This window comes from Miniopterus schreibersii (assembly GCF_964146895.1).
Source record: "Miniopterus schreibersii genome assembly, chromosome: 12".
Lineage (NCBI taxonomy): Eukaryota > Metazoa > Chordata > Mammalia > Chiroptera > Miniopteridae > Miniopterus > Miniopterus schreibersii.
Window position 1 is genome coordinate 61,815,138 of NC_138112.1, and position 26,693 is coordinate 61,841,830.

Here is a 26,693-nt window from a genome sequence, read left to right on the forward strand (position 1 = left end):
CCAGAGCAAGAAGCCTAACATTAAAGTGGATAAAAGCAGACTTGGAGCAGGGGCATTAGGGGCAGGGTAGTAGCTTGTGGGGCTCTCCTTGGACTTAGGAGAGTGTGGTTGAGGGACAGTCAGCCAATCTCGGCTCCAGCCACCAGTCCAAGGGCAGGGTGCTCTCCTACCCACCTTGGACACCCTCACTGACCTGCACGCGGGCCTCGGTGAGGTCTGTCCTCATTGCCAGCTGCTCCCTTGCGTACACGTCGGGGTAGTGAGTCTTCTGGAAGACCTTCTCCAGTTCCTCCAACTGGTAGCTGGTGAAGGTGGTTCGGTTCCTCCGCTTCTTGCCCTTGTTGCTCTCTGAGTCAGCCTTTTCCAGCGGGCTGGGGAGGTCGGCGCTGGCCTGGTCCTGGGGCCCCTTCACCCCAGCCTCCTTCACACTGAGGTAGCTGCTGTCCATCCCCACAGTGTCAGAGTCAGGCGGTAGCTCTGGCTCACTCAGGGAGCTCTCTTTGGCTGAGGGGGGAGGAAACAAGATCAGAAACCAATGGCTGAATCAAGTGAGAGAGGAGGGCGGGATGACTGTGCCATCCCCTGCCTTGTTTCTCTCAGGGACACATTGGATGTGAGGTCAGGAGGCCTGGTTTCTAATCTTGGCTTACCATTACCATGCTGTGTGACCTTGGGCAAGTCCCCTTCCCTCTCTGAGCCTCTTTACCATCATCTCAAAATGGGCCCCTTTTAGCATCAATGTTTTGTGACTGGGTCAGTCAATATGACCTCTATGACCTTTAATTCCCACCCTACTGGCCCCAGTCTCCTCTCTCTAGAAGGGTCCCCTTTGCCAAAACTTCTCCTTTGGGCATCGAGGATGCTGACTCTACCTCGAAATCCCCAGGGTGGAAGGGAAAAGTCATTCAGTGGTCATTCCTGGCCCAACTGAACCAGAAGGAGGAGGAGAGGCCAGCGTTGAGACAGGCAGAAATGCCCCTCCTTTCCTGGGGATTCATTAGGAGTTGTGGAGATTCTTCTCCATATCCCCTTGTCCTCCACTGGTCTCACCAATGGGCCAAGCAGCGTCCGCCCCCTCCACGTGGGCCCTGGTAGATTTACACAAAGCTTGAGGTCCAGGCCCAGGCCCACAGCCACTGCATCTATCAGAATGGGGCTCCGCCCGCTGGTTCTTAGAAGTTCCGAGCTGGAAAGCTCCAGCTCATGCAGGTCAAGAATGTGGTGGCAGAGGCCTGCGTGGGAGGGTGGGGCAGGGCGTAGCTTGTCCATGTCCAAATAGTCCAGTTAGCACCCTGGTCACACACAATGGCCTCAGGGGTTGGAGTGTGGGCTCTGGAGCCAGGCACCATGGTGTGAATCTCACAGGGAAGACTCACCAGCTGTGTGCTTTGGACAGTTCACTTAACCTCTTTGTGCCTCACTTTCCTCCTCTATATAATGGGGATGAAGATGCCTGTAGGACAGGAATCCTTATAGGGTAGCTGTAGGATTAAAGAGCCACCATGTAAAGCACTTGGCACAGTGCTGGCTGGTAAGTTTCTGCCGGTGTTATTCCCAGCCTGGTCTGGGCTTGCAAGCAGCAGAGAACTGACCTTGGAGAAGTCCTCCAACTGGGCAGACACTCCATGGGGCATCTGGGAGCAGAAGCATGTGGGGCACTGTGGGTGGGGCGTTAGGACTGGTGTCTGGAGATGGGTGTGAGCCCCTCTCTGAGCCACATTCCCTGTCTGACTCTTGTGGAGTAAGATAACCTAACAGATTGGTGAGACATGTGAGGAGCGCCTAACAAGACCTTTCCCATGCACAGACTCTGCTCGTCACAAGCATGAGGGTCACTCTGACCCTCAGTTTCTCTTCTGGGAATAGGTCCAAGTGGCGGGCATTAAGTGCCAAGAAGATGCCTCTAGCCCAGGTTTCCTGACTCCACCCAGATTCCGGAGGCCCAGGCTTCAGGTTCACTCTCTACCCTGGCTCTCTGTGTACACAGGGACTCTCTTCATGCTAGGGAGGCTGAGAGGGACATTTCGCCTCTGTCATTGTCACCTCCCTCTCCCAGGCACTGAAAAAAAGGGGGTGGAGGTGAGTGAGCCTGGAAGCAGCTTCAGAAGGCCATTTCTGAGGGTCACTGCCAGTGCTGACGCCACCAGGGTGGTGGGCCAGCCCACAGGGATCACGCATGACACCATGTGAGCCAGGCACACAGACTGCCAGGTCTTCGGCAACAGCTTTATGCAAACTGTAGCTGGCAGCTGGGCCAAGAGCTTTCAGCAAAGATATTTATCTTCCTCGCAGACAAATAAGTTTTATATTTTGGGTTTTTTTTAAAGAGAAGAAATCCCACTCAGCCTCACCAAAAATAAACATCTGTTATGCAACTTCCTGGAGGCCAGGCTGGGAGGGGGCAGCGCTACCCCTCCTGCCCTAGCCCTGCTCCCCCAGCCTTATCCCATGACCTCGTGGACCCTTAGAGCATCCTCTGGCACCAGCCTGGCGTCGGGACCACCCTAAACAGCCATAGGGCTGAGCTGAGCAGAGGGAGCTCCAGTTATAGAAATGGAGACTGAGGCCAGAGAGAGCAGGGAATGTGCGCTAACTGGCAGGAGAGTGTGGCCTCTCAGCTCCCGGCTCCTTTTCGCAAGGAGAGCTGTAGAGGCAGAGGAATCCAGGGGCCTCACATAACCTAGGAGTCCTGCTCGGCTCATTGTGAGGGCAGAAGGACCAGCGCCTGAGGCTGAGGGAGCAAGGATGCGGAGAGAAGCCCCTCAGCGCCGAGCTGGTTCAGGGCTTAGCGGGTGGGGAGGCGGCAGAGCACCGGTCTTCCGTGGTGAGAACTCAGTTTCCCCACCTCCAGCCACCACTGAGACTGAGCGAGCAGGGGAGAGAAGGGGAGACGGCACGGTGTGTGTTCAAAGACCACCAGACCGAGAGTCGGGAGGTTTGCTCTCGGCCCCAGCTCCAGCACCGTCGGCCCCTGACTTCACACGACTCATTTCACATCAGTCTCATCTACAGGAGGGCACAGGACGTCCCCTCTGGAGTGGGGGGAGCAGCAGGGCTACTGGCAGCCTCAGCCGGGTGGAGTATCCCTCCCACCGTAGGACGAGTGGACCTGCCCCTTAGGGTCCAGATGGGAGGAAGAGGGGAGGATGGGGCATGTCTTGTGTCCAGGCAAATGTCAACTGACTGGCAAGGCTGGGAGATGGAGGAATTCTGGCCACCTCAAAGTCCTGATTATCATCTTTCTTTCCTGTGGCCACCGAGCTCATCAGAATGACAAGCCAAGGTCCTCTCAGGTCCTCTGTTTCAACTTCCTTCCACCACCCAGCTTCTATACCAAGTGCTGTCACCCTGGCGTTGGTGACGGAGCGCTCACTGCCTCCAGGACACCTGGGCATTAGTCCTTAGGTCCAGCCCCTGTCTGTCTCCTGTAAGTCTGGCTCGTTGGTCCTGGTTCTAAATCTCCAGGCCCTTCCCCAGCACAGCCTGTGGATATTCAGAGCTGACTGTCCCGCCTCTGAGTCATCCATTTCTGACTAGTTTTAGTTCCCACATTGCTCCTCAGGTGGCCCTGAGTTTATCAAGCCTGTCTGAGGCAGGTGGATGCCAGGGACAGTGCTAGGTCTGGGCAAAGCCAGCTAATTGTTCTGTGACTAGATGATTCTGAGGAGCTGGTGGTGTCCTGAGACCTGGGTGCTGTCAAGGACCAGCTCGCTCTGCACTGCCCTTCTTGATAAGATGGTGCTAAAAACAGAGGTCCTGCGACTCAGGCTGAATTACTCCCCCTGACCTCCAAGGTCCAGTCCAGCACCAGCTCCTCCAGGAAGCCCTCCTGGACTGCAACAACCATACAGGCCCCTTTGTTCTCTGCTCAGCCTCTCCAATAACTACCTGTGTTTCTGACTAGTGTACAATCAGGCCCTGAATGTCCGATTCCTTCTGTAGAATTTTCAGTTTCCCGAGGGTTGGACCCTCGTGCCATTTATCCCTTCTCAGCCCAGGACGGGCAGGTGGCAGACGTGCAGAAAGAAGTTGCTGAAGAATAAAGGAACAATTTCTAACAGACATCACTGAGCTCTCACTGTCCAGCTACCTTTGGGTACCTACTGCGTGCCAGTGCCCTAGGGCGGACATGCAGAAAATGTTGAATGAATGAATGAATCAACCATTTCACCCGGCAGACAATGCGAACGGTGCGCAGGATACTTGAGAAGAGAGGCGGCAATGACCAATGCCTCCGCGAAAGGCTGACAGCTGGAGCAGGAGGAGGAGAGGAGATCACAGAGGAGAAAGGGTGGGAGACCAAGACAGGCATTGAAGGGGGTCTCCACACCGGGAGCAGCGGGGAGCAGAGGGGGCCTGGGAGGCAGGAGAAGCACAGGGCTGGGCTTCAGGGAGAGGCTTGGGCACGTCAATGTCCAGGAGCCCCAGTGCGGCACCTGCCAGGAACTGGCTCCGCACCCCCCATGCTCTACGCGGGGTAAAGCCCACTGGGAGACCCTCAGCGGGACAGTGGCACCCAGCACCATCATGAGGCTGCGGAGCAACAAGCCCCACCTCGGTCCAGGTCACCCACCTGCGGGTCCGGCTCCTCCGCTGCCTCCCTGAGGCGGGTCCCATAGGGACTCTGGACTGACGCTGTGCTGACACCCCTCCCACAGTGGGCTGTGTCCCTGGCTGTGGGGCCCAAGACAATGTCATCCCCATCTGCACCTTCCCCGTGGAATGTCTTTTTTTTTTAGTATGTTTTTATTTCAGAGAGGAAGGGAGAGGGAGAGAGAGGGATAGAAACATCAGTGATGAAGAGTCATTGATCAGCTGCCTCCTGCACGCCCCTTGCTGGGGATCGAGCCCGCAACCCGGGCCTGTGCCCTGACCGGGAATCGAACCGCCATCTCCTGGATCCTAGGCTGACGCTCAACCACTGAGCCACGCCAGCCGGGCTCCCCGTGGAATGTCTTGATGTGGAAATAGCCTCAGACCACCCAGAGGAATCAAGTGGAGCGCGCAAGACATGGAGAGTGAGCACCGCCAGCCCACGGAGGTGCGCAGGCCCGGGAAGCCGTGGCGGTACCGATGCCTCCCGACAATCCTAGGTGAATGCTGTTTCCATCCACCACTTCTCGTGAAGTGGGAAGCACTCAGGCCACGGCTCTATTCTTAATCAGCAGCCACAGAAGGCCCTTCAGCCTCAGCCTTTAGGGAGGAGGCCTGAGTCTCTTCTGGGAGCCGCCTGGTCCACCCCTGGATGGTTCTGGCTGTTGGATTTCGAGAAACAGAAACCTTTCTTTATTCCCTTAGCCTCTGCCCGCTTGTCCTGGTTCAACCCAGTGGCGTCACTCTAATCTAGTCGAACCTTTGTTGACGCGAAAGCCCTTGAGAGATTTCCAAAGGTGACTGTGATTCTTTTTATGACTATGATTTAAAGAGAATTTTTTTACAACTGTGGTTTAAAGAGAAGAAACTTCTGAAGCCATCTGGGGAGAGGGTGCTGGAGGCCTCTGCGTGGGTGCTCCTTCTGTGTGCCCGGAGTGCGCCCTCGGGTGTACGGCATGGCTGGCAGTTGTGAATGGTGTGGGAACATGTATGTACTTGCCTGTGGGGCACGCATGCTTGGGTGGACAAGTGGGATGAGTGAGCCGGCGGGTGCGTGTGCTATTGCATGTGTGTGTGCATGTGCAAGCAAGCAAGCATTATCCTGCAAATATGCATGGGTGGGTATGAACATGGGTGGTGTGTGTGTAGTCGCGCGCAGGCCCTTGCATATGGAGTGTATGTCTAAGGGATCTGAGTAATTGTACCCTCCATGGTTTTGATTACATCTATTTTTCCTCCAAACATCTGCTTTGTGGGGTACATGCTGCTCACTCTGTTCCCGGGTGAGCTGGCCTCACACCCCCTGTGGCAGAGTGCACAGTGCCGATGTAATCTCCTTAAACAAAACAGGCCAGCGTGAGGCCCTTTCATGCTATTTAAAGGGCACTGAATGACTAAACCCACTGCTGTCCAAACATCTGTGTGGGGGTGGGGTGGAGGTCAAAGGTTAGCCATTGATCATATCCCCAGCCCACCTCATCTGCCACTGGGCTCTGTCCAGAGCTCAGCTTGATGTCCCTAGTTTAGCTCCAGGCCCAATAAATAAGGCTGAAGGGGCAGCAGCGACTGGGTGACATTTCAGGGAACATGCATGGAGCCTGTTCTGTGTGCACCAGTGGGGACAGTGTCCCTGCCCCTCAGAGCTGCCCATCGGCAGAGGACAGTGGGGGTAGAAGTGCAGGTGCTCGGGCCAGCCCACAGGTGACGCAGGCACTCCTGTTCACCCCACCCACCAACCCAAGCCCTGAAAATGCTTCTCAAAGCAAGGGAAGTCCGAGAAACTGTCACAGACCACAGGGGGCTAAGGACACAGGAGGACTGTGTACGGCGGTCTCCTTGATGGGCCCTGGAACAGGCAGAGGACATCCAGGGAAACTAGTGAAATCCGAATAAGGTGTGGAGCTTGGGTAACAGTAATGTTAAAAAACACAACAACAACAACAACAGAAAAACAGCCGCTAAAATAGATGAACGGCCATTTCACCCAAGAAGACATACAGGTAGCAAATAAGCATGAAAACACGCTCACCGTTATCCGCCCTGGAAATGCAGACTAAAAGCCCAGGGAGATGCCACCACACCCAGTGCGACGGAAATACAGAGCGAGCAATGGCGAGGACATTCCCGCGCGCACCCTTCCTTCTAACGGGGGCGTCCTGCCTCTCATACATCTGGCTGACTACTGTCACCTGTTTGTCATTCTCTCAACTTTCGGGGCTCCTTTTTCTCATTACATGCACTTATCTATGTCCTACATAAAATTTTTTTAAAAAACCAAGTTAAGCCAAAAGAAGAAAAATGTAACACACACACGCGGACCATATTTTCTATAAGTTTTTTTTAACCTAGGACTATCCTGTACATCTTTCCAGACTATTCTATGTTCTTCTACCACATCGTTTTAAACAGCTGCACAGTATGGCACCACACAGACACACTATTTAATCGGTCTTCTACTGTTGGGCACACGGGTTTCTGATTCTTCAAAATTATAACAGGCTTATGATAACCATCCTTACAGTTAAATCCCTCAGTACATTCATGCACATTCCTTAGAAGAAGCGCCAAGAACTAGAAATACTGGGTTAAACCATATCTACACCTTAAGACCTCTGATAAACATGGCCAAGTGGTCTTCTAGAAACACGCTCGTTTCCTCAGTGACCAGCAGTGTGCCCGCCTGTGCCAGTGCCAGTCATAGTGTTTTTAAAATCTTTGCCAGTGTGATGGGTAAAAGCGAAATTTTGTTTGAATTTACATCTCTGAAATGACCAGTGAAGTTTAACGTTTTATTTGCTGATTTCTTCTTTTGTGAGTTGCTTCTACTGGGCTTCCAAGGTGACCCCTCCTCCCAAGCTGACTCCGAGGCTGGGCTCCCCTCGACCCTGAATTCCCTGCCTTCGAACGCTGGTTTGTGGGGCTGCTCCCCACTGGGCGCTGGGCAGTTCAAGCGGGGCCTCCCTGATGCGCTGCTGGGTCCTGAGCCGGGGGCTGGACTCCGGCCTTTGCTGGCACTGGGCAGCTTTGTACACCCGCCCGAGGGTAACAAGGGCATCGTAGGAAAGCGACCCAGGCCTTGGTCCCTCAGCACACACTGTCTGTGTGGGGTGGCTGCCGTGTGAGGGTGGGAGAGTAGACCTTGTGGAATGAGGGGGCTCACGGAAACCAGCCACAGGCCAGGGCATGAAGACCAAAGGTGGCCGTGGCTTCTGTGGCCATGGACAAAACTCTTGGCTTTTCTGTTTCCTCAGCTCCATCAGTGTTGTCCAAATCCCTGCCAGGAGTCGGGGGGGAAAGGGTTGTGGAGAGGGCACAGCGTCTGCAGGAAGCCAAGTGGAGGAGTCACTGGGTCTTGGGATGCTCTGCTCACCACAGGGTGGGTACCCTGGCCCCTGCAGGAAGGTAGTAGGGCCACACTCCCGGTGGGACAGAATCAAGGATGCAGTTGCTTACACTGGCCACCAGGAGGCACTGCAGTCCCAATAAAGTTCCTCTGGGCAAAGGTGGTGGCACCAGCCCTCAGTGAGGCTTCCAGAAGCTTGGCTGAAGAGCCAGGCCCTACGTGGGAGGGTTTGCCAAACACGTAACTATTCAGTCCTACTCTGTGCCTGTCCTACTATGTACCTGCTGTTGTCCTAGCACTGTAAGGGCTACAGAGTTGGGTGGGGCAGGTCCCTGACCTTCCCCACAGAGCTCTGTCCTCCTCTAGTTCGGAGGGTTTTCACATTCTTGACTCATTTTAATCCCCTCAAAGTTTCCACATGGTGGTCCCTCTGAGCGTCCTCATTTTACAGGTGGGAAAACTGAGGCTCAGAGAGCAGGGACCCACCTAATGTCGCCAGCCCTGAACAGCAGTCTGACTGGAGCGCCCTTTATGCCTCAGAGCTGCCGCCCCTGGAGAGCCTGGGGAGTCCTGGCTCTCGGGCTACTTGCAAATGAGCTGAGAAAACGCCCTCCTTCCCCGGGGCCCCTGGTGTTTTGCCTACTTGGCTTTCCATGTGGCTGGCAGGTTTGATGCCAACTCTTCTGTGGGTTCTTCCCCAGGGAGACTCAGCAGAGGCAGGGCTGCAGACAGAAACTCTCTCTCTTCTTCCTGCCCAGGGAGTGGGGGTCTTTCTCTGGTCCAGAGGACGGAGGGGGCTTCCCAGAGCCAAGGAAGGAAAAGGAATTAGCACTGAGCTCTCCCTAAAAGCCAGAACCCGTGCTTCATGTTTTACCCAGTCCTCGGACGTCCATCACACCGCCACTGTCACGGTTACTGACTTTTTACAACCACTTAAAATATTCCCGTTCCACAGCCCCAGAAACTGAGGCCAGAAAGAGTAGATGACTGGTCTAAGATCATACAACTGCTAAGAGGCAGAGCTAGGGTCTGAACCCCAAGCCTGGGGCACTTCCTCTGGACCTTCCTGGGGTGGAGACCCTGCGTGAGACTGGGGCAGGGCAGCCAGGGGACAGGGTAAAGCTGCTGTTGGAATCTAGTACAAAAAAATATTTTATTTTTTGAACCTATTATAATCTCAGCTTTCCTACAGTTAGAGTAAATGAGTGAGGTTTCCTTGTATCAAAAAAAAAAAAAAAAGTGCCCAAAGTGACAACTGCTAAAACATGGGAGCGCCCAAGTGTCCATCAACAGGTGAATAGATAAGAAAACTGTGGTGTATACAATACAATGGAGTATTATTCAGCCTTAAAAAGAAGGAAATTCTGACACACAGATAAACCTTGAGGACATCATGCTGAGTGAAAGAAGCCAGTCACAGAAGGACAATACTGTGTCACTCCACTCGTACGAGGTACCTAGAGAAGTCAAGTTCAGAGACAGAAAGCAACACGGCGGCTGCCAGGTGAGGGTGGCGAGGACTTGGTGGTTTAATGGGCACAGAGTTTTAGATTTAGTGTTTAATGGGTACAGAGTTGCAGTTTTACAAGATGAAAAGAGTTCTGGAGATGGATGGTGGTGATGGTTGTACATTATTAATATACTTAATACCACTGAGCTGTCCACTTAAAAATAAGGTTAAGGTGGTAGATTTTGTTATGTGTATTTTACCACAATAAAAAAATTTTGAAAAAGAAAGAAAAGGAAAGCCCACTAGCCAGTGTCCCTTAGGACCTCTGTCCTGCCTTCAGCCCCCACAGCCTATGCCACCTGGGCCTAGGTCCCCCCACCCCCCAGCTTACACCCTGAATTCCCTGTCCTCTCCCATACGCTGTGTCTTGGTTTGCATTTGTCCATTCCTTGGGTCCCCTGTTTGTTCCTGGCACCTGGCAGGGGAAGGAGAGAGGACCCAAGCGGGGTTCACTATCAGGGAGGCAGAAGGAACCTCCCACAGTCTCCCTTCCTGCCAACAATAAGTCACAGGGCTCAGGCGCCACCCCAGGCCACCCCACACCTTACAGGCAGGATACAGAGAATCCAGTGCTCACACAGCCTGTCGGGACTGCATTTCCCCATTTCAAATCAGCCCTGGGTCTGCCCATTGCCCCTCTCTGCCTCCCCCAAACCCTGTGGCCCTGGGCATGTCCCTAAACACCCCCCCCCCACACACACAGATTCCTGGAGCCTTTGCTTCTCCTCTGAAACAAAGAAAACCCCACCTCCCCAGCCACCCCAGCAGACTCTGTAATAGTACTTCAGACCCACGGCAGGCAAGAGGGAGAAGCTGAAATCCCGCACCAGGCAAAATGAAATGAATGCGAAGTCTTTGAAGTGCGACAGGCTTGGGTTTGGCTCCTGATTTTGCCACTGGTTTGCTGCATGCACTCATCCATCCGTCCATCCATCCATCCGTCCATCCATCCATCCATCCGTCCATCTGTCCATCCGTCCATCCGTCCATCCATCCGTCCATCCGCATTTCTGGAGCAGCCGCTATGTGCTGAGAGAAGTTCCAAGTGGGGGGAATACAAAGCCCCAGAGACATGGTCCCTCCGCTCAGAGCCCCATCTTCCCGAGGGAGGTGGCAAGGGTGGTGCCCGCGTGGGCGGAGCAGGGGCACCCAGGCCAGCCTGGGAGAGGGGCGTTTCCAGGGACACCTCAGAGCTCCACGTAGGAGGGGCTTCAGGCACTCTTGTTGGCTCGCTGCCCCGAAAAAGATGAGGAAATGTGAGTTTCCCCCGTCAGGGAAGGGGGGCAGGCTACAGGAGGCTGCTGAGGAGGCTCCCACCACCCGTGGCTCCGTGGGCACCCTTGGCACAGTGACTTGGCCTCTGGGTGCCTCGATTTCCTCATCTGCAAAGTGAGGCTCAAACACCCACATCCCGGAATGGCTGTGAGGGCTGAGTGAGGCAGATGCAGAGCCCGCTCTCTGTCAATGGGAACTGGCTGTGATGTATTAACAGTTATTATTTGGGGGCAAGTCAGGCCAGAGCAGCTGTAAGAGCCGAGCAAAATCACTCCACCCGCAAGTGTCTCATCCCACGCACCGTCCTTCCCCAGGTGCACTCTCCCCAGCTCAGGTTTCCCCATCCCGCTCCAGCTGGACAAACCTCTGTCCAAAGTGGCCCCCGGGGTCCCCTTCCAATCAGGGCCCATTCACATCTATATACCGAAGACTGTAAATGGGGTGAAACATAAGACACCACTGTAAAAATCAGATGTTAACTTCATTTTGTTACTACTTTTTGAAAACTTCTAGTTTATTTTTAAGAAAGGCCCTTACATAAACATACTTTGACCTAACTGAGGTTGCAATTGGAAGGCACAGCCACACGGTGGGAATTGTCGTTTTAATCACTGCACTGAGCACAGGGTGGCTCACAGACCAATGCACCAAGTTCAGGTCAGCTGTGAATGACTTACAGAAAGCTCGCTCCCACTTACATTCCTGGTGACACCTGGACAACTTGCTTATGTGGGCACGCGAATCTTTAAGTGCTCAAGAAGAATTTTCTCCATGGGAGCACCGGTGCCTCCACCCATCTCAGGGCCGGAAATTTGTCTGGGGGGTGGGAAGGGACAAGAGCGGCCATTCCAGAAAAGTACCACTGTCACCACTGTCACCCAGACACCGACCTCAGTGACTCAGGGCCAGTCGGGTCCCTTTCTACCTAGTGAGCCCCAGGCCCTGGTCTAACATCACTTCCTCCTGTGGATTCCCTGCCACGCCCCCCTCTGAGCCCTGCTAGTGACCCCTAATAATTAAATCACGTATCAGAAAGCATTGCAAGGGTGGCTTTATGGCAGCCCCGCCGTCAGACTCTTGCCTCATCATGCTCAGGGAAAGCGTCTTACCACACGGCCCACCCCGGCTCCGTCACCCACGGCTGGCACTGGGCGGCTGTCTGAACTGAATTAATCTCGCTGAGTTCCTAAACGTCTCTGTCGGCAGAAGGACCTGCTCAGCCTGGAAAGCATTTGCTTCTTTCCCCCAAATAAAGTGTGTTCTCTCTCCACGTGCTTGTTTTAACCTGAAGAATCACTTACAAGCTGAGAAAGCAGGATTTTTCTCCCCCTGGACAGGACGGGCCAGTAATGGCCGAATGAATGACAAGGCAGCCAGTTCAAGTTTTCTGAGGTTGGGGAGGAGGGATAAGGTGATTGGATCTTTGCTTTAAAAAAAAATTCCACCTTGATAACTATCAAAGAGTTAAACTTTTTTTTAATTTCTAGGACATAATTATATCTAAGCTGTGAGTTTCCATCTCAATGGCGGGGTTTGGCACGGGCAGGCTCCAAGTGTTTTGCCCGTCACGTGTAATAATTAACAAGTAGAAATAATATTTAACAGCCCAATATTTACAACTAGCGTGTTGGTTGAAAATGGTTCTTTCATTAACTTCCGCTCATCTGGACTGAAAAATAATTCAGTAAGCCTCTGCTTTAAAGTACATGGTGTCCCCTTGGATGGAGAAAAGCCTCATCAGCAGAGGGTGTGTGAGAGGCGCTTCTTGTAGCACAGAACTGGCTCCTGCGCCCCCGCCCCCCTGCCCGGCTCAGGCACTGCTTCTCCAAGTCGGGCCTCCTCCCCCATCCAGACGCGGTGCTGAGCTGGGGGGACGCGGGGGGGGGGGGCATTTCGTGTGGTCAGTGATCAGGAGTTCAAGGAAGGGTTTGTTGGCTCTTCCTTCCATACCCCTGGGGCTGCTCCTGAGGGTGGCTCTGGGAGCACGAGGGAGGTGGGCCTGGGCAGGAGGATCCTGGTCACTCTGGCAGCGGGCAGGGGGAGACCGCCTGGTGGTATCTGATGGGCACAGGCGTGAGGCCGCCCACACAGCGGGCACCAGCCCCAAGGGCAGAGGGTGGAGAGGAAAAGGTCCTCTGGCTGCAGGAGAGCTGAGCTCAGTTCACAGCAGGGACAGTGGCCCTGCGTGGGCTTCGCCTTCTTCATCTGTAAATTGGGGCTGTGAACACCTCCCAAGAAGTTCCAGTGAAAGATTCCAGTCCAGGCCTGGGCCCTGGGCAACAGCGAGCAGATGCTCCCTAATCACAGGGGGGCAAGCCTCCCTGCCCAGCCCTGTGCCCAGTCCTGTGCCCAGCCCAGTGCCCATGTAGAGATGAACATAACACAAGCACCACTCTGGGGGGCCTCCTGGTCAGATGAGCGGACATTCCGAAGGGGGAGGGAGAAAGTGACGCCCCAGCTCACGCTGCCTGGGTATGAAGGTGCAGCAGCCTGGGGAGACGTGGGCTGCAGGATCCCAGGGGCCTGGGGTGCCCCTCTCCCCTCCTGGGCCCCTCCTGCCCTCATGCGAGGCAGACGGCCAGCCTCATGTCTGTCATCACTCATCCATATTTGAAAAGATTCTGCTAACCACACCGTGTAGATTAAGTAATAATTTTTCAATTTTATGCACTGAGGTCAACGACAACTGTCTGTTAAAGTTTTGACCGGCCTCACACGGTCAGGGTTCTGGCAAAAACCCATCAATAGCTGACATTTATCGAGCGTTTTGACTGTTTTAGGAGCTGTGGCCTTTTTTAATCCTCACACTATTCCTACAGGTCGGTATTACTCTCATCCCCACTTTATAGGTAAGGAAATTCAGGGCCAAGTTCACCCGCGTTGCCCAAGTGCGCGCTGCTGTACATATGGGCCGGGGTCTGTTTCCCGGCCCTGGCTGCTCCAGCCTCCCCAAGCCAGAGGCATAGGAAGCTCTAGGCAGCCTCTGGGCCCAGCTGTGGAAAGAATGAAGTCCCTGCAAGACTCTAAGAGCACTAGAAATCGCGCCTGAAACTCGCCTTTGGGCGCCGGGCTGGTGAGCAGGCTCAAGCAGTCCTCTGTTTAATCACCAGCCCCTTTATCCACGGTTCCTCTTTCCACACTTCCAGTTACCCATGGGCAACAGAGGTCCAAAAATATTCAATGGAAAATTCCAGAAATAATTCATAAGTTTTAAAGTGTGCGCCGTTCTGAGCAGTGTGATAAAATCTTGTGCCATGACCCTTATTTTACTTAAAAATGGCGCCAAGCCATTCACATAACTTTTATTACAGTATGTTGTTGTATTGTCCTAATTTATTATTGTTGTTAGCCTCCTACTGTGCCTAACTTATAAGTTAAACTTTATCATAGATGTGTGTGCATAGGACAAAATAGTATATATAGGGTTCAGTACTATCTGCAGTTTCAGGAATCCACTGGGGGTCTTAGAATGTACCCTCCATGGATAAAGGGGGATGACTGTGTTCACAGGGCAAATTCCTGGAGCCAGTGGGGGGTGGACAGCGGCCTTTCCCCCTGGAGCTCCTCCAGCTCCACAGAGGGAGGCTCTGGGATCATCTTGCCTAAGGGAGTGGTCCCGAATTTGGGCCTGTCAGGTTTGTGGACCCTAAAGCTCATGAGAATTTCCCCCAGAAGCAAGTTCTCACAGGAGGGTCAGCTGCTGTACTTGGAGCCTCCTAAACAGCTGGGGGCCCAGCCAGAGGCCTGTGGTTCTGCCCTCCAGCCTTTCTCGCCAGCCCTGGTTCCTGGGAAACAAACGTGTCCCTGAGCTGAATCTTTGGTCAGTTACTGGCCTAGAGGTGAGGAGATAGACAGGATGACTTATAAGTGTCACCATAGTCTGGGATTCTGGACTTTACCTAAGAAGGGATGCAAGGGACAGATGGACAGACCAATGGAACAGACTAGAGAGCCTAGAAATAAACTCTCAAATATATGGCCAACTGATTTTTGACAAGGGTGCCAAGACCATTCAATGGAGAAAGAGCAATCTTTTCAACAAATGGCTCTGGGAAAACCAAATATTGTATCCAAATGCAAAAGAATGATATTGGAATGATATCTTACACTATATATAAAAATTAACTCCAAGTGGATCAAAGACCTAAACTTTAGAGGCAAAACTATAAAGCTCTTAGAAGAAAACGTAGGGGAAATTCTTTGTGACACTGGAGTTAGCGGTGATTTCTTAGAACACTGAAAGCACAGGAAACAAGGAAAACTAATGAACTGGATTTCATCAAATTTAAAAACCTTGTGCATCAAGAGGACAATATCCAGAGAGTTAAAACACAGCCCACAGAATGAAAGGAAGTATTTGCAAATCGTATATCTGATAAGGGATTCATATCCAGACTATATAAAGAACTCCTACCACTCAACCACCACAACAAAACAACCCCATCCAAAATGGGCAAAGAACTTGAATAGACTTTTCTCTGAAGAACATACACATATGGTCACACACCAAAGGACACACATGATGGGCATGAGCCCACGTCCATGAGATACTAGAGGAGAAAGTTCATAGAGACAGAAAGTGGAACAGAAGTTTCCAGAGGCTCGGGGGAGAAGGAGACATCAGGTTCTCACTCCAAACCTTAATTCAAAGGAAGGAGAAAGGAAGGGAGGAGAGAAATATTTTTAGTTCACTTATATGTGGAATATAATGAACAAAATAAACTAAAAAACAAAGTGGAGACAGACTCGTGGATACTGAGAACAGACTGACAGCTGTCAGAGGGGAGGGTTGGGGGCTGGGTGAGAAGGGAATTAGCAAAGAAAAGAAAGACTCATGGACACAGACAGCAGAGTGGTGACTGCCAGGGGGAAGGTGAGGTGGGGGAGGTCGGAGAGGGTAAAGGGGGGTGGGAAATGGTGATGGAAGGAGAGCTGACTTGGGGTGGTGAACACACAATACAACACACAGGTGACGTACTGTAGAGTTGTATACTTGGAACCTGTATAATATTATTAACCAATGTCACCCCAATAAGTTCAATACAAATATAAAGAAAAAAAGAAATACTTTTAGAATTCCTAGCATATTCACATCCCATACCATTCATTCAGTCACTCATCAACAAACATTTATTGAACACCTACTATGTATACCAAGCCCCACTCCAGGCTCTGGGAAAACAGTTTGAAACAAAACAGACAACAGCCTCCTCAGTCTCTCATCCTCCCTAGGAGGAAGGTATTTCCCCACTGTTTTGTCCCTCAGGTGTTTCTCAGCTTCACCCTGCCCTGACCAGAGGTTCTGGCCTGTACCTGGGGCCTCCGGAAACTCAGAGAGGAAGCCCTCGGAGCAGTTCCAGGCAGTGATGCCACGCCTGGGTCCCGGTTCTCACCGCAGCCCAGCAGGATGCTTGACCAGGTGGAGAAGCTGTGCCCAGGTTAGGGAGTCAGGTCTGGCGCTCTGACCTACAGGGCACCAGGCCCAGCCTTGACCGTCCGCCCACTGCATCCCCAGATGGGAAGAACTCTTTGTGGGCCATGTTCATAAAACCTAGTCTTTCAATCCCATGTCCTCTGAGATGGGATGAGGGTGACCTCAAGGCTACTCAAGATCATCCTTAAAAGGCTGCCTTTTAGGTTCTCAGAGCCCGTGGCCATCCAGAACCTGCCTTCTCCCTCCTAGCGGTCCCACCTGGGGCCAGTTACTCATCCTCTGCGAGTCTGTTTTCATCCACGGAGTGGGGATCATAATAAGACCTGTCTCATGGGTCTGGATGGGGTTCAATGAAATCACACACAAGAAGCACATGGCTCGCTGCCTGCTGCACTGGCAGGATGCTCAGTAAACGTGGGCCATCATGTGGCGTCATTAGCACAAAACTGTTGCCCTGCCAACACTAACCCTGTGGCCTCTCATCTCATCGGCTTCACTTCATTAAATTCCCTGTCCTGCAGATGGGAAAACTAAGGCATGGAGCCAGGCAAGGCCCACCAGACTCTTCCTCTTTGGGAGGTCGGACCAAGTCAGCCTCCCAAACGGCCTCTCTCTCGGTGCAAGGAATGGGGGGGAGTGGTGGGGCCCAGAGGCCTCCGGAGGATCCTGGAGGACCCATCTGCCTCTCTAGATGCCTCGGTCCCAGGTGTGGGATAGCACAGAACCCCAGGGCCTCAGAAGTCAACTAGGCACTGCAAGGGTTTTACAGACGAGAGACAGAGCCCTGAAAGGGGACCTGTGCAGAATATGGGCATGCTTGTCTTCTCTGCCCAACGGTGAGCTCCCTCCTTGAGGCCATGGAGCCCTCCCAGCTTAGTGCTGGGATGTGAGCCAGATGTGGACTCGTGGCTGAGTGGTGGGGCTGCAGACAGAGCCAGGGAGACCCCGAGAGGGGATGGGGCTCTTATTCCTCCCAGGCAAAGAACTCGACCTTGCAGGCACACTACCTCTCGGCATCCACACCCCCTCACTCCCCTTCCTTGAAGGACAGATGCAAACAGCCCCGTTTTGCAAATTTGAAAAATGAGTGGAATCAAAAAAGTAAGGGGATTGTTCCAAAGACACATGGCTATTTCTGTGGAAAAGCCGGAACTTGAACTCAGATCTCTTGATCTTCAGAGAAGGCATGGAAGGGGGAAAGGAGAAAGGAGAGAAGCAACGAGGCCTTTTCAGCTACCAGAGAAGATCCAGCGGGTCTGTGGCAACTCCCAATTTCCCCCAACTTCTCTGAGACCTGCCCTTATTAGGCAAGGCGATGCCCACCTCAGGGGGCTTCTAAGGAGCTGCAAGCCCGGTGGGCACCCTTCCTGCCACGGCACACCCCAGGGCGAGCCAAGCTGCCCTTCTCTGCCCAGCCTGAGTCGGGGCTCCCCATTCCAGCACTGCCCGACGTACTGGAATCGCCAAGTTACTATTCTGTCTCTCTCCCCCGCCCTCCCGCCCCCGGGGACCTGAAGGCAGGAGCTGTGTCCAGCGCTTCTCAGAATCCCCCACAAGGCCTGGCACAGTCACAGGCGAAGTTTGGTGAGCAGTGAATAAGTGGAATCAGGCACTTCAGTCCCCTCTTCTGTGAAACAGGGCATCTGGGCCAGCAGACGTCTGGTGTCTCTTCCAACACTAGGTGGGACACCCAAGCTGACACCATGACCCATTGTGTGTAGGTGGCAGTACCAGGGCTCCTGGACGCCACCGAGGCCTCTGGGCCTGGCACATGGTCAACTGAGAGATGAGGTCGGTCATGTGGCCTCAGTTAACCCCCTCAGGCACAAACCCTCATGGTTTCCACCACTTAGGAAAGAAAGCCTGGCCCAGTGAGCCTGGCAGGGAGCAGGAGGCCCGGCCCGGCCTGGTCACAGGCAGGATGAGGACCTGCAATCCCGAGGGACTCCATGGCTGCTCTCCTGTTGCCACTGAAATCCTCAGGAATTTATGTTGGGGTTGCCTTATTTCTGAACGGGGGAGGGCTGAAAGCCTCTGCCCTGTTTGGTGCACAGAGAACATATGTGACGTACAGGAGGGGTTACAACGAAGGGAGAAAGGGGGTGAGCCTAAGCAGACATTTCCCAGGCCCTTCCTCCACCTCGCCCCCAGCAGTGGGAGGAGGAGAGCCCCGTAGTGGCTTAACCTCCTTCCCATTAACCTGTCTGTGGGGCCCCATTTCTCTTTGAGCCTCAGTTTGCTCATCTGCTAAATGGAACCTGCAACATGTGTCAAGATGTGCAGACTATGGTTTCTCTCCACAGTGAGCCACACAGGACAAAGGGCACAATCAAGAGCTGGGGTGAGGGGAGGCCTCCCTGCAGTGAGGCCCCAGGAAGATGCTAGGGACTGGGTGCTACCCCCTCGGGCCACAGGGGGACTCTGCTTGCCTCTCCATGAGTCAGCCTCCAGGAGGAGCCCCAACCAGTAGCAGGAAAGGCCACAAGCTGTGACGCACAGGCGCTTAGTCACTTTCCCTGGCACTGTACGCAGGCGCTTACCCTCCTACACGTGTGGCTCACGTACACAGGGGACACAGCCGCAAGTGCAGGGGGTGGCACCCTTCTGGCACACAGATTAGTACACATGGCCCCTTGAAGCACACTGGGACAGCAGAACCAGGCCCAATGAATGTGAATACCTGTCAGCGTTCACACTGTGGACCTGCTTACACGAACCCCAGGTCTTCACTCACTACAAAGGTACTGGGATGTGCTTGAGGTGGCCCTAACCATGCTCAAGCCACACTCCAAATGAGACACCAATTCTTCACTCACCCTTCCATCCAGTAAACATTTACTATGCCCAGCGTACACGCCTGGAAGGATGTAAGCTACAGGATAGCAGGCAGGTGTTCGGCTTGCTCTCCCAGGATCAGGTGTGGCACTTAGGTGCTCAGTAAATGCAGAGACAGGGAAGATGGGTGGAGAAGGGACATGCGTGGCCTGGAGGGGCCGGGAACTCCAGTGCCTCAGCCAAGCCTGGTCACTTGTGCACATGGAAATACCTGGGAGCTCGCCCCTCTCCATATTCAAGCCCCAGCCTCGGCCCTCCAGGACTGCCGGCCCACTGTGTCTTGGAACTGCTGTCTACTTGGTCCCAGCTCCTTTCCCAGCACCTAGGGAACCCTCAGGACCCATTTCTGCTTCCAGGGAAGCCTTTTCTGTCCACTCTATCCCATTTCTCCTGGACAAAAATGTGTGTAAGGGCGGGGAGGGCACAGAAATGTGGTGAAGGGGGGTCCAAACTGGTATGGGCACAGAAGACCCTAGAGGGTCTTTGGAAATTGTCCCACCTTCAACATTTCACAGAACTACAATTCAGACCCTGGAAGAGAAGGGGAAGGGACTTCCCCAAGGCCATGCAAGGCGAAGAAGAGGGCACGGTAGAGACCTGCCCGTCGTCTATCCAAGGACTGACCACCCTGCCCACACTTGTGCCAAGCTGGACCTTAGTGTCAGGGCCCAGACCCTCCACAGCCTCTCAATCTTCTCCTCACGGCCCCCGCAGGGCGTGGAGGACCAGCTGCCTTGCCCCGACCTGGTTGCTAGCTGTCCACATGTGAGGTACCTGGGGCTGACACCCACCATCCAGAGCCCCAGTTTGGAAGGAGAATCTGCTCCAAGACAAGACAATCTGCTTTAAGAACTGGTGAAGCACGCCCCGGCTTCCTCTCTGCCTCCAATGCGCAGCTGTGCCCCCGCCAGGGCCCTGCGGTCTGGAGCACTAGCGACGTGGTCACCGGGAAAGACAGGTACTTCACCCCCACCCCCAATCTACACCATTATCTCCCAGTAACCCCCCTCTTCTAAAGGGCATTCCGGATCCCTCGGAGGGCCGCAGTGACCCCCGCCCCCAGCAGCCTCTGGAACCAGAATTCAAACGCGCCTGCTGCCGGCATCGCCACCCCACTTGCCACCCCACTCCCCAGCCTTCAGCTCCTCTGAGCCTCCCCCTTGCCCGTCTCTTCTCTCCCCGGAGCTTCAACATCCTCCTCACTCCTCCCTCTCTCCCTGGTGCGGGCAGCCTGGGGTGGGATGGGTAGAGAGGCAGGTCTTAGCTAAGGACACAGAGTGCTCTGGGGATGGGGCGTGCGTGGGCAGGTCTGGTGTGCCTTTCTGGGGATACCAGCTCCCAGGCGGCAGTGTTTGCTGCTTCCAGGCCACCCCGCACCCCTGTACTGGGTGAGGAAGGCGCATCTTGCATGAAGGTGGAGGTGTTGCTCTTTGCGCACCTGAGGACAAGAAAAGGCACAGGGCTGTAGGTCTGGAGGGGAGCTCCCTGGGCGAGTCAGTAGCTCTGATCTCTGAGAGGCACCAGCCTGCAGCTAGGGGGGCCTGCTGGCCAGAGAGAGGTGCCTCCTCCCTCCACAGAAGGGCCGGGTTTGGAAGAAGGGCCTCTCCTCATGGTCCAGCGTAAACCAGCCAATGGAGCGCGGCGCCGGGGTCCCTGAACAAGGGGAACCGGTGGCTTTCGTTTTGAATACACTGGCTGGGCGATGTCCCACGTAGCCAGGGCCTTGCCGTCTTGGTTTCTTAATCTGAGGGCTCCTCTGCCACCCTAACGATTCCTGGGGACCCCCGCAGCCGCGGGAGCACACGGGCAGGTGGCGCCCGGCGGGCGGGTGCAGCCGCAGTCAGGGGTCCCGCTGTCCCGGGGCAGTGCCCGGGCCAAGGTCCCTGGGGGTCCTGGGAGCTGCGACGCTGAAGCTCCGTGGCGGGAATGTTCTCCGGCCCAGCGCTCCCGGGAAGTGTGCCTCCGAGTGCCCTCCTCTGCAGGGCGAGGCGCACCGCTGGCCCACCGGTTCCCCATCCTACGCCAGCCGCGCTGTGGGCGCTCGGGCAGCTCGCTGCTTCTGGCGCCCTGGTCCAGGGGTCGGCGGAGAAGGCTGAACCCCAGACGAATGCGCGGGGCCCCCACCTCCCCTCACCCCCGTATCTGCGAAGAGTTCTGTATTTCCATTTCCCATTTCAGTTTGCCACCCAAACCAAGCCGCGCGCGGAGCTGCGGGAAGGGAGACAACGCCGAGGCCGAGATAAAGGTGCGTCCCCGGAAAAGGGCGCCCCGGCTCTCTCCAAAACGAAAGTCCTCGGGGACCTGGTCTAAATTTTATGTATGGTATTTTAACTTGTTTTCCTACCAAGGCTCCGTTTTGCAGCGCGCCAGGGGCAGGGTTTCGGCAGCTCCGGGACAGCCCGGCGGCGGGGCGGCGAGGTCCCCGCCGCCGGCAGTGACCCCCTTAGGGAGCCGCGACCACGCAAACGCCCGGCTGCGGGGTCCCTCTGCTAAGAAAACCCCGCGGTCTGCACGAGGCGCGCCCGGCTCGCCGCGGTCCCCTCCGCAGCTTCCTCGGAGCTGAAACTCCCCCGACGTGTTCGCGCCCACACCCCGCGCGGAGGGCGGCGCGCTCCCGGGGTGGTGAAGCCGCCGCGCCCCTAACGCGACAGCTCCTCTGACTTCCCGCCCGGCTCTGCGGGCTGCACCGCATATAAACCGTGTGTAAGAAAGAAAACTTTGTTCCAATCGATTGATTGAAAATAACACCAGCCCTTCAACCCGGGCCTGCTGCTTTTCTTTTTAAATACTCAGAACCCTAAGCATATACGTTCTTTTTTACAGGCAAAAGGAAAGAAACCATTATTTGTACAGTTGATCCTGGAAAATATATGGAGTTTGCATGACGCTGCCTTTTAAATGCCGTCTTTTAAAGGTTAAGAACCTGCGCGTTTAGGCGGAGTTGTTGGAGCAGGCTGGCGGCTATGGAAATTATCGAAGTAAAAAATTAGAAGCATCTTCCTTCCATCCTCTCCTCCGAAAGTGGCGGGGGTCGGCGACGCCACCGCTGCCAGGCTCGCGTGTCCCTCGGGCGCCCCGCGTCACCCACGAGCTCCCGCGGCCGCCCGGCTCCCCGGCGTCTCTCGGTCCCGGGCAGAAGCCCCCGCTGGCTCTGCGGCTAAACTCGAAGAGGACCCGACTAGGGCAGCGCTGACACACTTGTGGTGCGGGGCTGTCGGTGCGTGGAGCGGAGTCTCTCCAGCATTCAAGCACTGCTTCTAATCTGACAAATCAGGGCCGGCCCCTCCGCGGCGCCCCGGGGCTCAGGCCGGCCGGGGCTCCCCACCCTCGGCGCGAGGGCGCTGCCTCCGGGGCCCAGCGGACGGGAAGGTCGCGATCCGCTCGCAACGAAAACCTGCGTGCACCGAATCGAAAGCGAAAGAGAAGCAGCGGGGCTGCTCCCGGGAGGGTCCTGGGGCGCACGGCAGAGGCCTGGGGCGCCTGGGCGCTCGGGGGTCGGCCCTGGGCTTGGGGCCGAGGTGTCTGCGCCGCGACGGGGCGGCGAGGGGGCTCTTCGCGCCGCCGAGAAATGTCGGGTCTCCAACCTGGGGTGTCTCCTGGGGCCCACGCGGTCAAAAACGGGCCAAGGATAGGCAGGGGCCTCGGAAGGCCGAAGCGCAGCCCGAGCCTGGCGAGGTCGGTATCGCTGCGGGACGGTGTCTGCGCGGGGGGCTCTGCCTGCGCATCCTGCCCGCCGCCCGCTTAGCGCCGACGGGGAAACGGAGGCCCGGGGAGGGGCAGAGACGACGGAGCCTGCGAGGATTTCTCACCTCCGCTTCTGGCGGCTCGGAGAAAACCCCGCGGGCGGAGAGCGGAGGCTGAGCGGAGGCTTCCCGACGGCTCCCGCCGCGCCGCCCGGAGCGCGCCCGGCCCCAGGCCCGCGCCCCGCGGGCGGAGGGCCCCTTGAACGCGGGGAGTGGCTCCGGCGCTGGGGTCCGGGAGGGGACCCGGGAGCCTCGCCCCAAGCTCCGTGTAGTGACAGACCCAGGAACTGGCTTCGGCCCCGGGACCAGCGGAGCTGGGAAGGTGGTTGCGGGGTCGAAGGTACCTGGGGTCAGGCCCGAGGTCAGCCAAGGCTGCGCCCACTCAGCGCCGGGGCTCTGGGTGCCCCCACTTTCCCCAAGCTCCTGGGAACAACCCAGGGCTTTTTCCTTGAACCTCACTTCTCCCCTTTTGAATATACATTCTGACAAGTGAAGGAGAGAAGCGCCCTCAGCACATGCCTCGGTTTCCCTCCTTGCTGGCAGTCTAGAGAGTCCACTCCAGAGGTGCTCCCAGCCGCCCCTGTAAAGGGCAGAGCCTCACCTCTTGGTGCCCAGGTCCCTGATCTTGTACCTAAGCTCTTTTGTACAAGGACAGAAATCTCCTAGGCAGGGAAACTCAGCTGCTGAATGTTGGCTGTTTGCAGCGTTGCCCTGAGCAGTGCCTCCATCTCGGGCAGCCAGGGAGTGGGGTCCTGTCCGTGATTCCAGGCTGCCCTTTGTCCCAACCTGCAGCTTATGGCTTTGCCCACAGCAAAGGCAGGAGCCCGTCCTGACCTCAGAATTGGGTGCTCAGAGGTTCCCAACAGCACAGAGGCCGATGAGGGAAATGTGGAAGAAGGTAGGTAGGCTAGACTCCTGCTCTCTCCGTGAGAGGACATTTGCCACCCAATGAGGCCTTACTGTTATCTCCCCATGATGCAGATGAAGACTGGGGTGTAATTACTTGCTCTCAGGTCACACTGTGGGTAGCCCCGATGGCTAAGGCAAGTAGAGGAAGGGCCTCGCTGGCATGTGAGGGCCCAGTAAGGCTCAGAGAGGATGCTCAGAGAGGGCCAGCCCTTACCCTTTCCCTCTGGACCTGAAGGCACCTTCCAAACAAGAAGGTAGAAGGATGGCTCCTTGCCTCCTCAGAAGCCTCACTGGTGAACTTTTTGAAAACACAAAAATTCAGTGTAGTGGAAGAGAAAACATGTGAGTCTCCCTGGCTTTGCACAATGCACCTCCATGGGTCCCCCAGTTTGTGACCTGCTCTCCCTTAACAGTCCCAACTGACACGGATGAGGGGGGGCCTGGATGAGGCCAGGAGGCAGACCGGTGCTTATGGACAGTGCTGAAAGCCACAACTGCCTGAGGGTGGCAGGAGCACCGGTGTGGAGCTGTGCGTGTCTGTGATCTGAGTGCCCGACCTCCTTGCAATAGGAAGGTGGGGGAAGTGGGGAAAGGTCACCCGATCTTTCTGAACCTACTCTCAGTCCTGTCCTATGGGTTTGGGAGTGTGTGATTGTGTGTGAGGCCACATGAGTGAGTGTACTTGATGTGTAACCATATTGTCTCATGAAGAAGAGGTTTTGTGTGTGTGTGTGTATGTGTGTAGAATACAAGTGTAGACAGGCGTGTGATTGTGTGAATATTGTGCGTGTCAACAACCACCTAATGAACTAATTCTGAGCCTGAGGCAGAGCCAGTCTGAGTGTAAGAAAATGCCTGCCATGGGCTGTTTTCCTTAGGTTATTCCAGATGCCAAGGCCTCCACCATGTCCCACTTCTGTCCCCAGGCCTGGTGCCTCTCCATCTGGCCTGGATCAGCTCAGCCCAAGCCATTGCCCTGTCAGCACCAGCTCCTCTCCAGGGCCTGCCTGAGGCCTCAGGGGGAGACTGTGTACCTAGGGTTCCTAGTCCAGAGAAGCCTTTTCCCTCCCTTCTCCGTTTCCCTGGCTCGCAGGCAGCTTGGGGCTCGCCAGTCCCGATTCTGCGGCAGAGGGGCCCGGGCTCCTGAGCGGCTCTGGCCTCAGGCTGTCCTTGAGAGAGGCTCCTCCACTGCGGTCGCTGAGCCTGGGGGCCCAGGTCTGCGTTCAAGGGGGCCTGGAGGTCATTTAGGCCCCGAGTTCCCCGTAGGCCCAAATCAAGACGAAGAAGCTTCCCTTTTCCCCCAGCACTGAGCCCCCTTGAGACGAATCTCAGGCTTCCTGCCTCCCGGCGGGGTCGGCCTCGAGCCATTGTTCCGCGGCCGGCGAAACCTCCGGGACAGCCCGAGAGAAACGCTCGGCGACGCCGGCGCGCCCGCCACCCCAGGGCGAGCGGCGCTCGGGGCCACCGGACTCGGGGCTTCCGCGGCCCGGGCGTCTCCGGACCCGCACCCGCGTGGCGTCCCCGGTCCACCAGATCCCGCGTGCGCTCCGACGACGGCGCCGCCAGCCGGGCGCCGCACCTGCAACGCTCCCACCTGCGGCGCCGCCGGGGTGCGTCCGAGTCGGGGGAGCGAGGCCTCGGCAGCAGGGAGCCCGGTGCCCGAGCGCTGCGCCTCAACCGCCTCCCGCCGCTGCCGGGAGCTGCGCGGAGCCTCCGCCTCGGAGCCGGCCCCGCGCGCGGCGCAAAGCGATGGTTGGGGAACAGCAAAGAAGGGGGGAAGCCAACTCCAAGTCGAGTTTCACAGCTCAAACGCTCCTTGGCCGTGTCGGGAGTAGACACGAAGGGGCAGGAGGGATCTCTTGGTCCCTTGGGCGCAGTCGATCCCCATTTCTCGACCCGGAGTCGCCCACGGCTCGGCCCCGCACCTCCTCAGCCCAACGCCTGCCTCCCACAAGCCTAATAGGTTTCGAGGGTGCCGAAGCTAGGGGCGCTGGGGCCCCCCGTCCCGAGGGCCCGCACGTGCACTCACCGTAGCAGGGGACCTGCAGGGCCGCGTTGTGGCCGCCGCTGCCTTCCTGGAGCTTGAGGCTGCCGTCCGGGGGCGTCTTGCAGGCGCCTCGCTGCAAGTAGAGATGCGGTTGCTGCGCCGGCGGCTGGGGCTGCGACGGCGGCGGCGGCGGCTGCGGGGCCGGCGGCTGGGGCTGGAACTTGTTAAAGGAGCCCCGTGCCCCGGCGCCGCTCTCCAGGGGTGCCGCCAGGTCCTGCTGCCCCGCGCTGTAGCGAGCCCGGCTCTTGGCGTCCCCGAATCCCTGCCCTTTGGCGGCGGCCGACAGGAAAGTTGTGCCGAACTTATCGCCGCCGGGGTATGCCCTGAAAGGTGACGTGCCTTCGCGACTCTGCGACACCGGGCTGTAGTAGGCGTCCATGGCAGCAGCCGGCGACTCGCTGTAAGAGACGCAGGTCTCAGCGTTCATGCCTGGCCGGCGCTGGCGACGCGCGGGGGCGCGGGCGGGAGCGCGGGGACGGCGCCGCGCGCCCGGCCGGGAGTCGGGAGCCGCGAGGAGGCGGTGGCTGTGCGCTCCGCGCCGGCCCGCGCGCTCCTCTCCCTCCTCCCTCCACCGCGGCGCTCCTCTCTCCCTCGCTCCCTCTCTCCCTCCCTCTCCCTCTCCCCCTCCCTCTCCCTCTCCCTCTCCCCCTCCCTCTCCCTCTCTCTCTCTGCCTCTCTCTCTCTCCCTCCCCCTCTCCCCCCCCCTTCCTCCCCACAGCTGGCCCTGGGAAAGAAAGGAGGGCTGTAAAAAGATTCAGATGTTTCGGAAAGTTGACCAGATCTACCCAAAGCTCTTAAGGTTTTTGAAGGGGCGAGGGGGGTGGGCGGAATAGAGAGAGCGACTTTACCCCTAGAATCTCTCCTTTCTTCCCCCGTCCTCACCCCCCCTCCCTCCAGTGCCCCTGCCCTTTCTTTCCTCTCCGCCGGTGGAATCTTAGGGATTCTACCCCGAGGCGCCCGGAGGCTTTTCCGAGTCTAGGCGGGGCCGGGGAGGTGTCGGGACC

General features: G+C 56.4%; 1 protein-coding gene across 5 annotated transcripts in view; it reads right to left on the reverse strand.

Moving 5' to 3' along the window:
* ALX4 (ALX homeobox 4) overlaps positions 1-26,693 on the reverse strand; it is a 62,752-nt gene that overhangs the window by 12,192 nt on the left and 23,867 nt on the right. For 4 of the 5 annotated variants that reach the window (XM_081154701.1, XM_081154705.1, XM_081154704.1 and 1 more), the window contains 2 exons: positions 25,672-26,087; positions 194-504 (listed from right to left, as the gene is read on the reverse strand). In XM_081154701.1, the coding sequence (XP_081010827.1) occupies positions 194-504; positions 25,672-26,087 (727 nt within the window). Of the gene's footprint in view, positions 1-193; positions 505-25,671; positions 26,237-26,693 lie in introns of those variants that run through there. The other variant, XM_081154702.1, reaches the window with a different exon arrangement.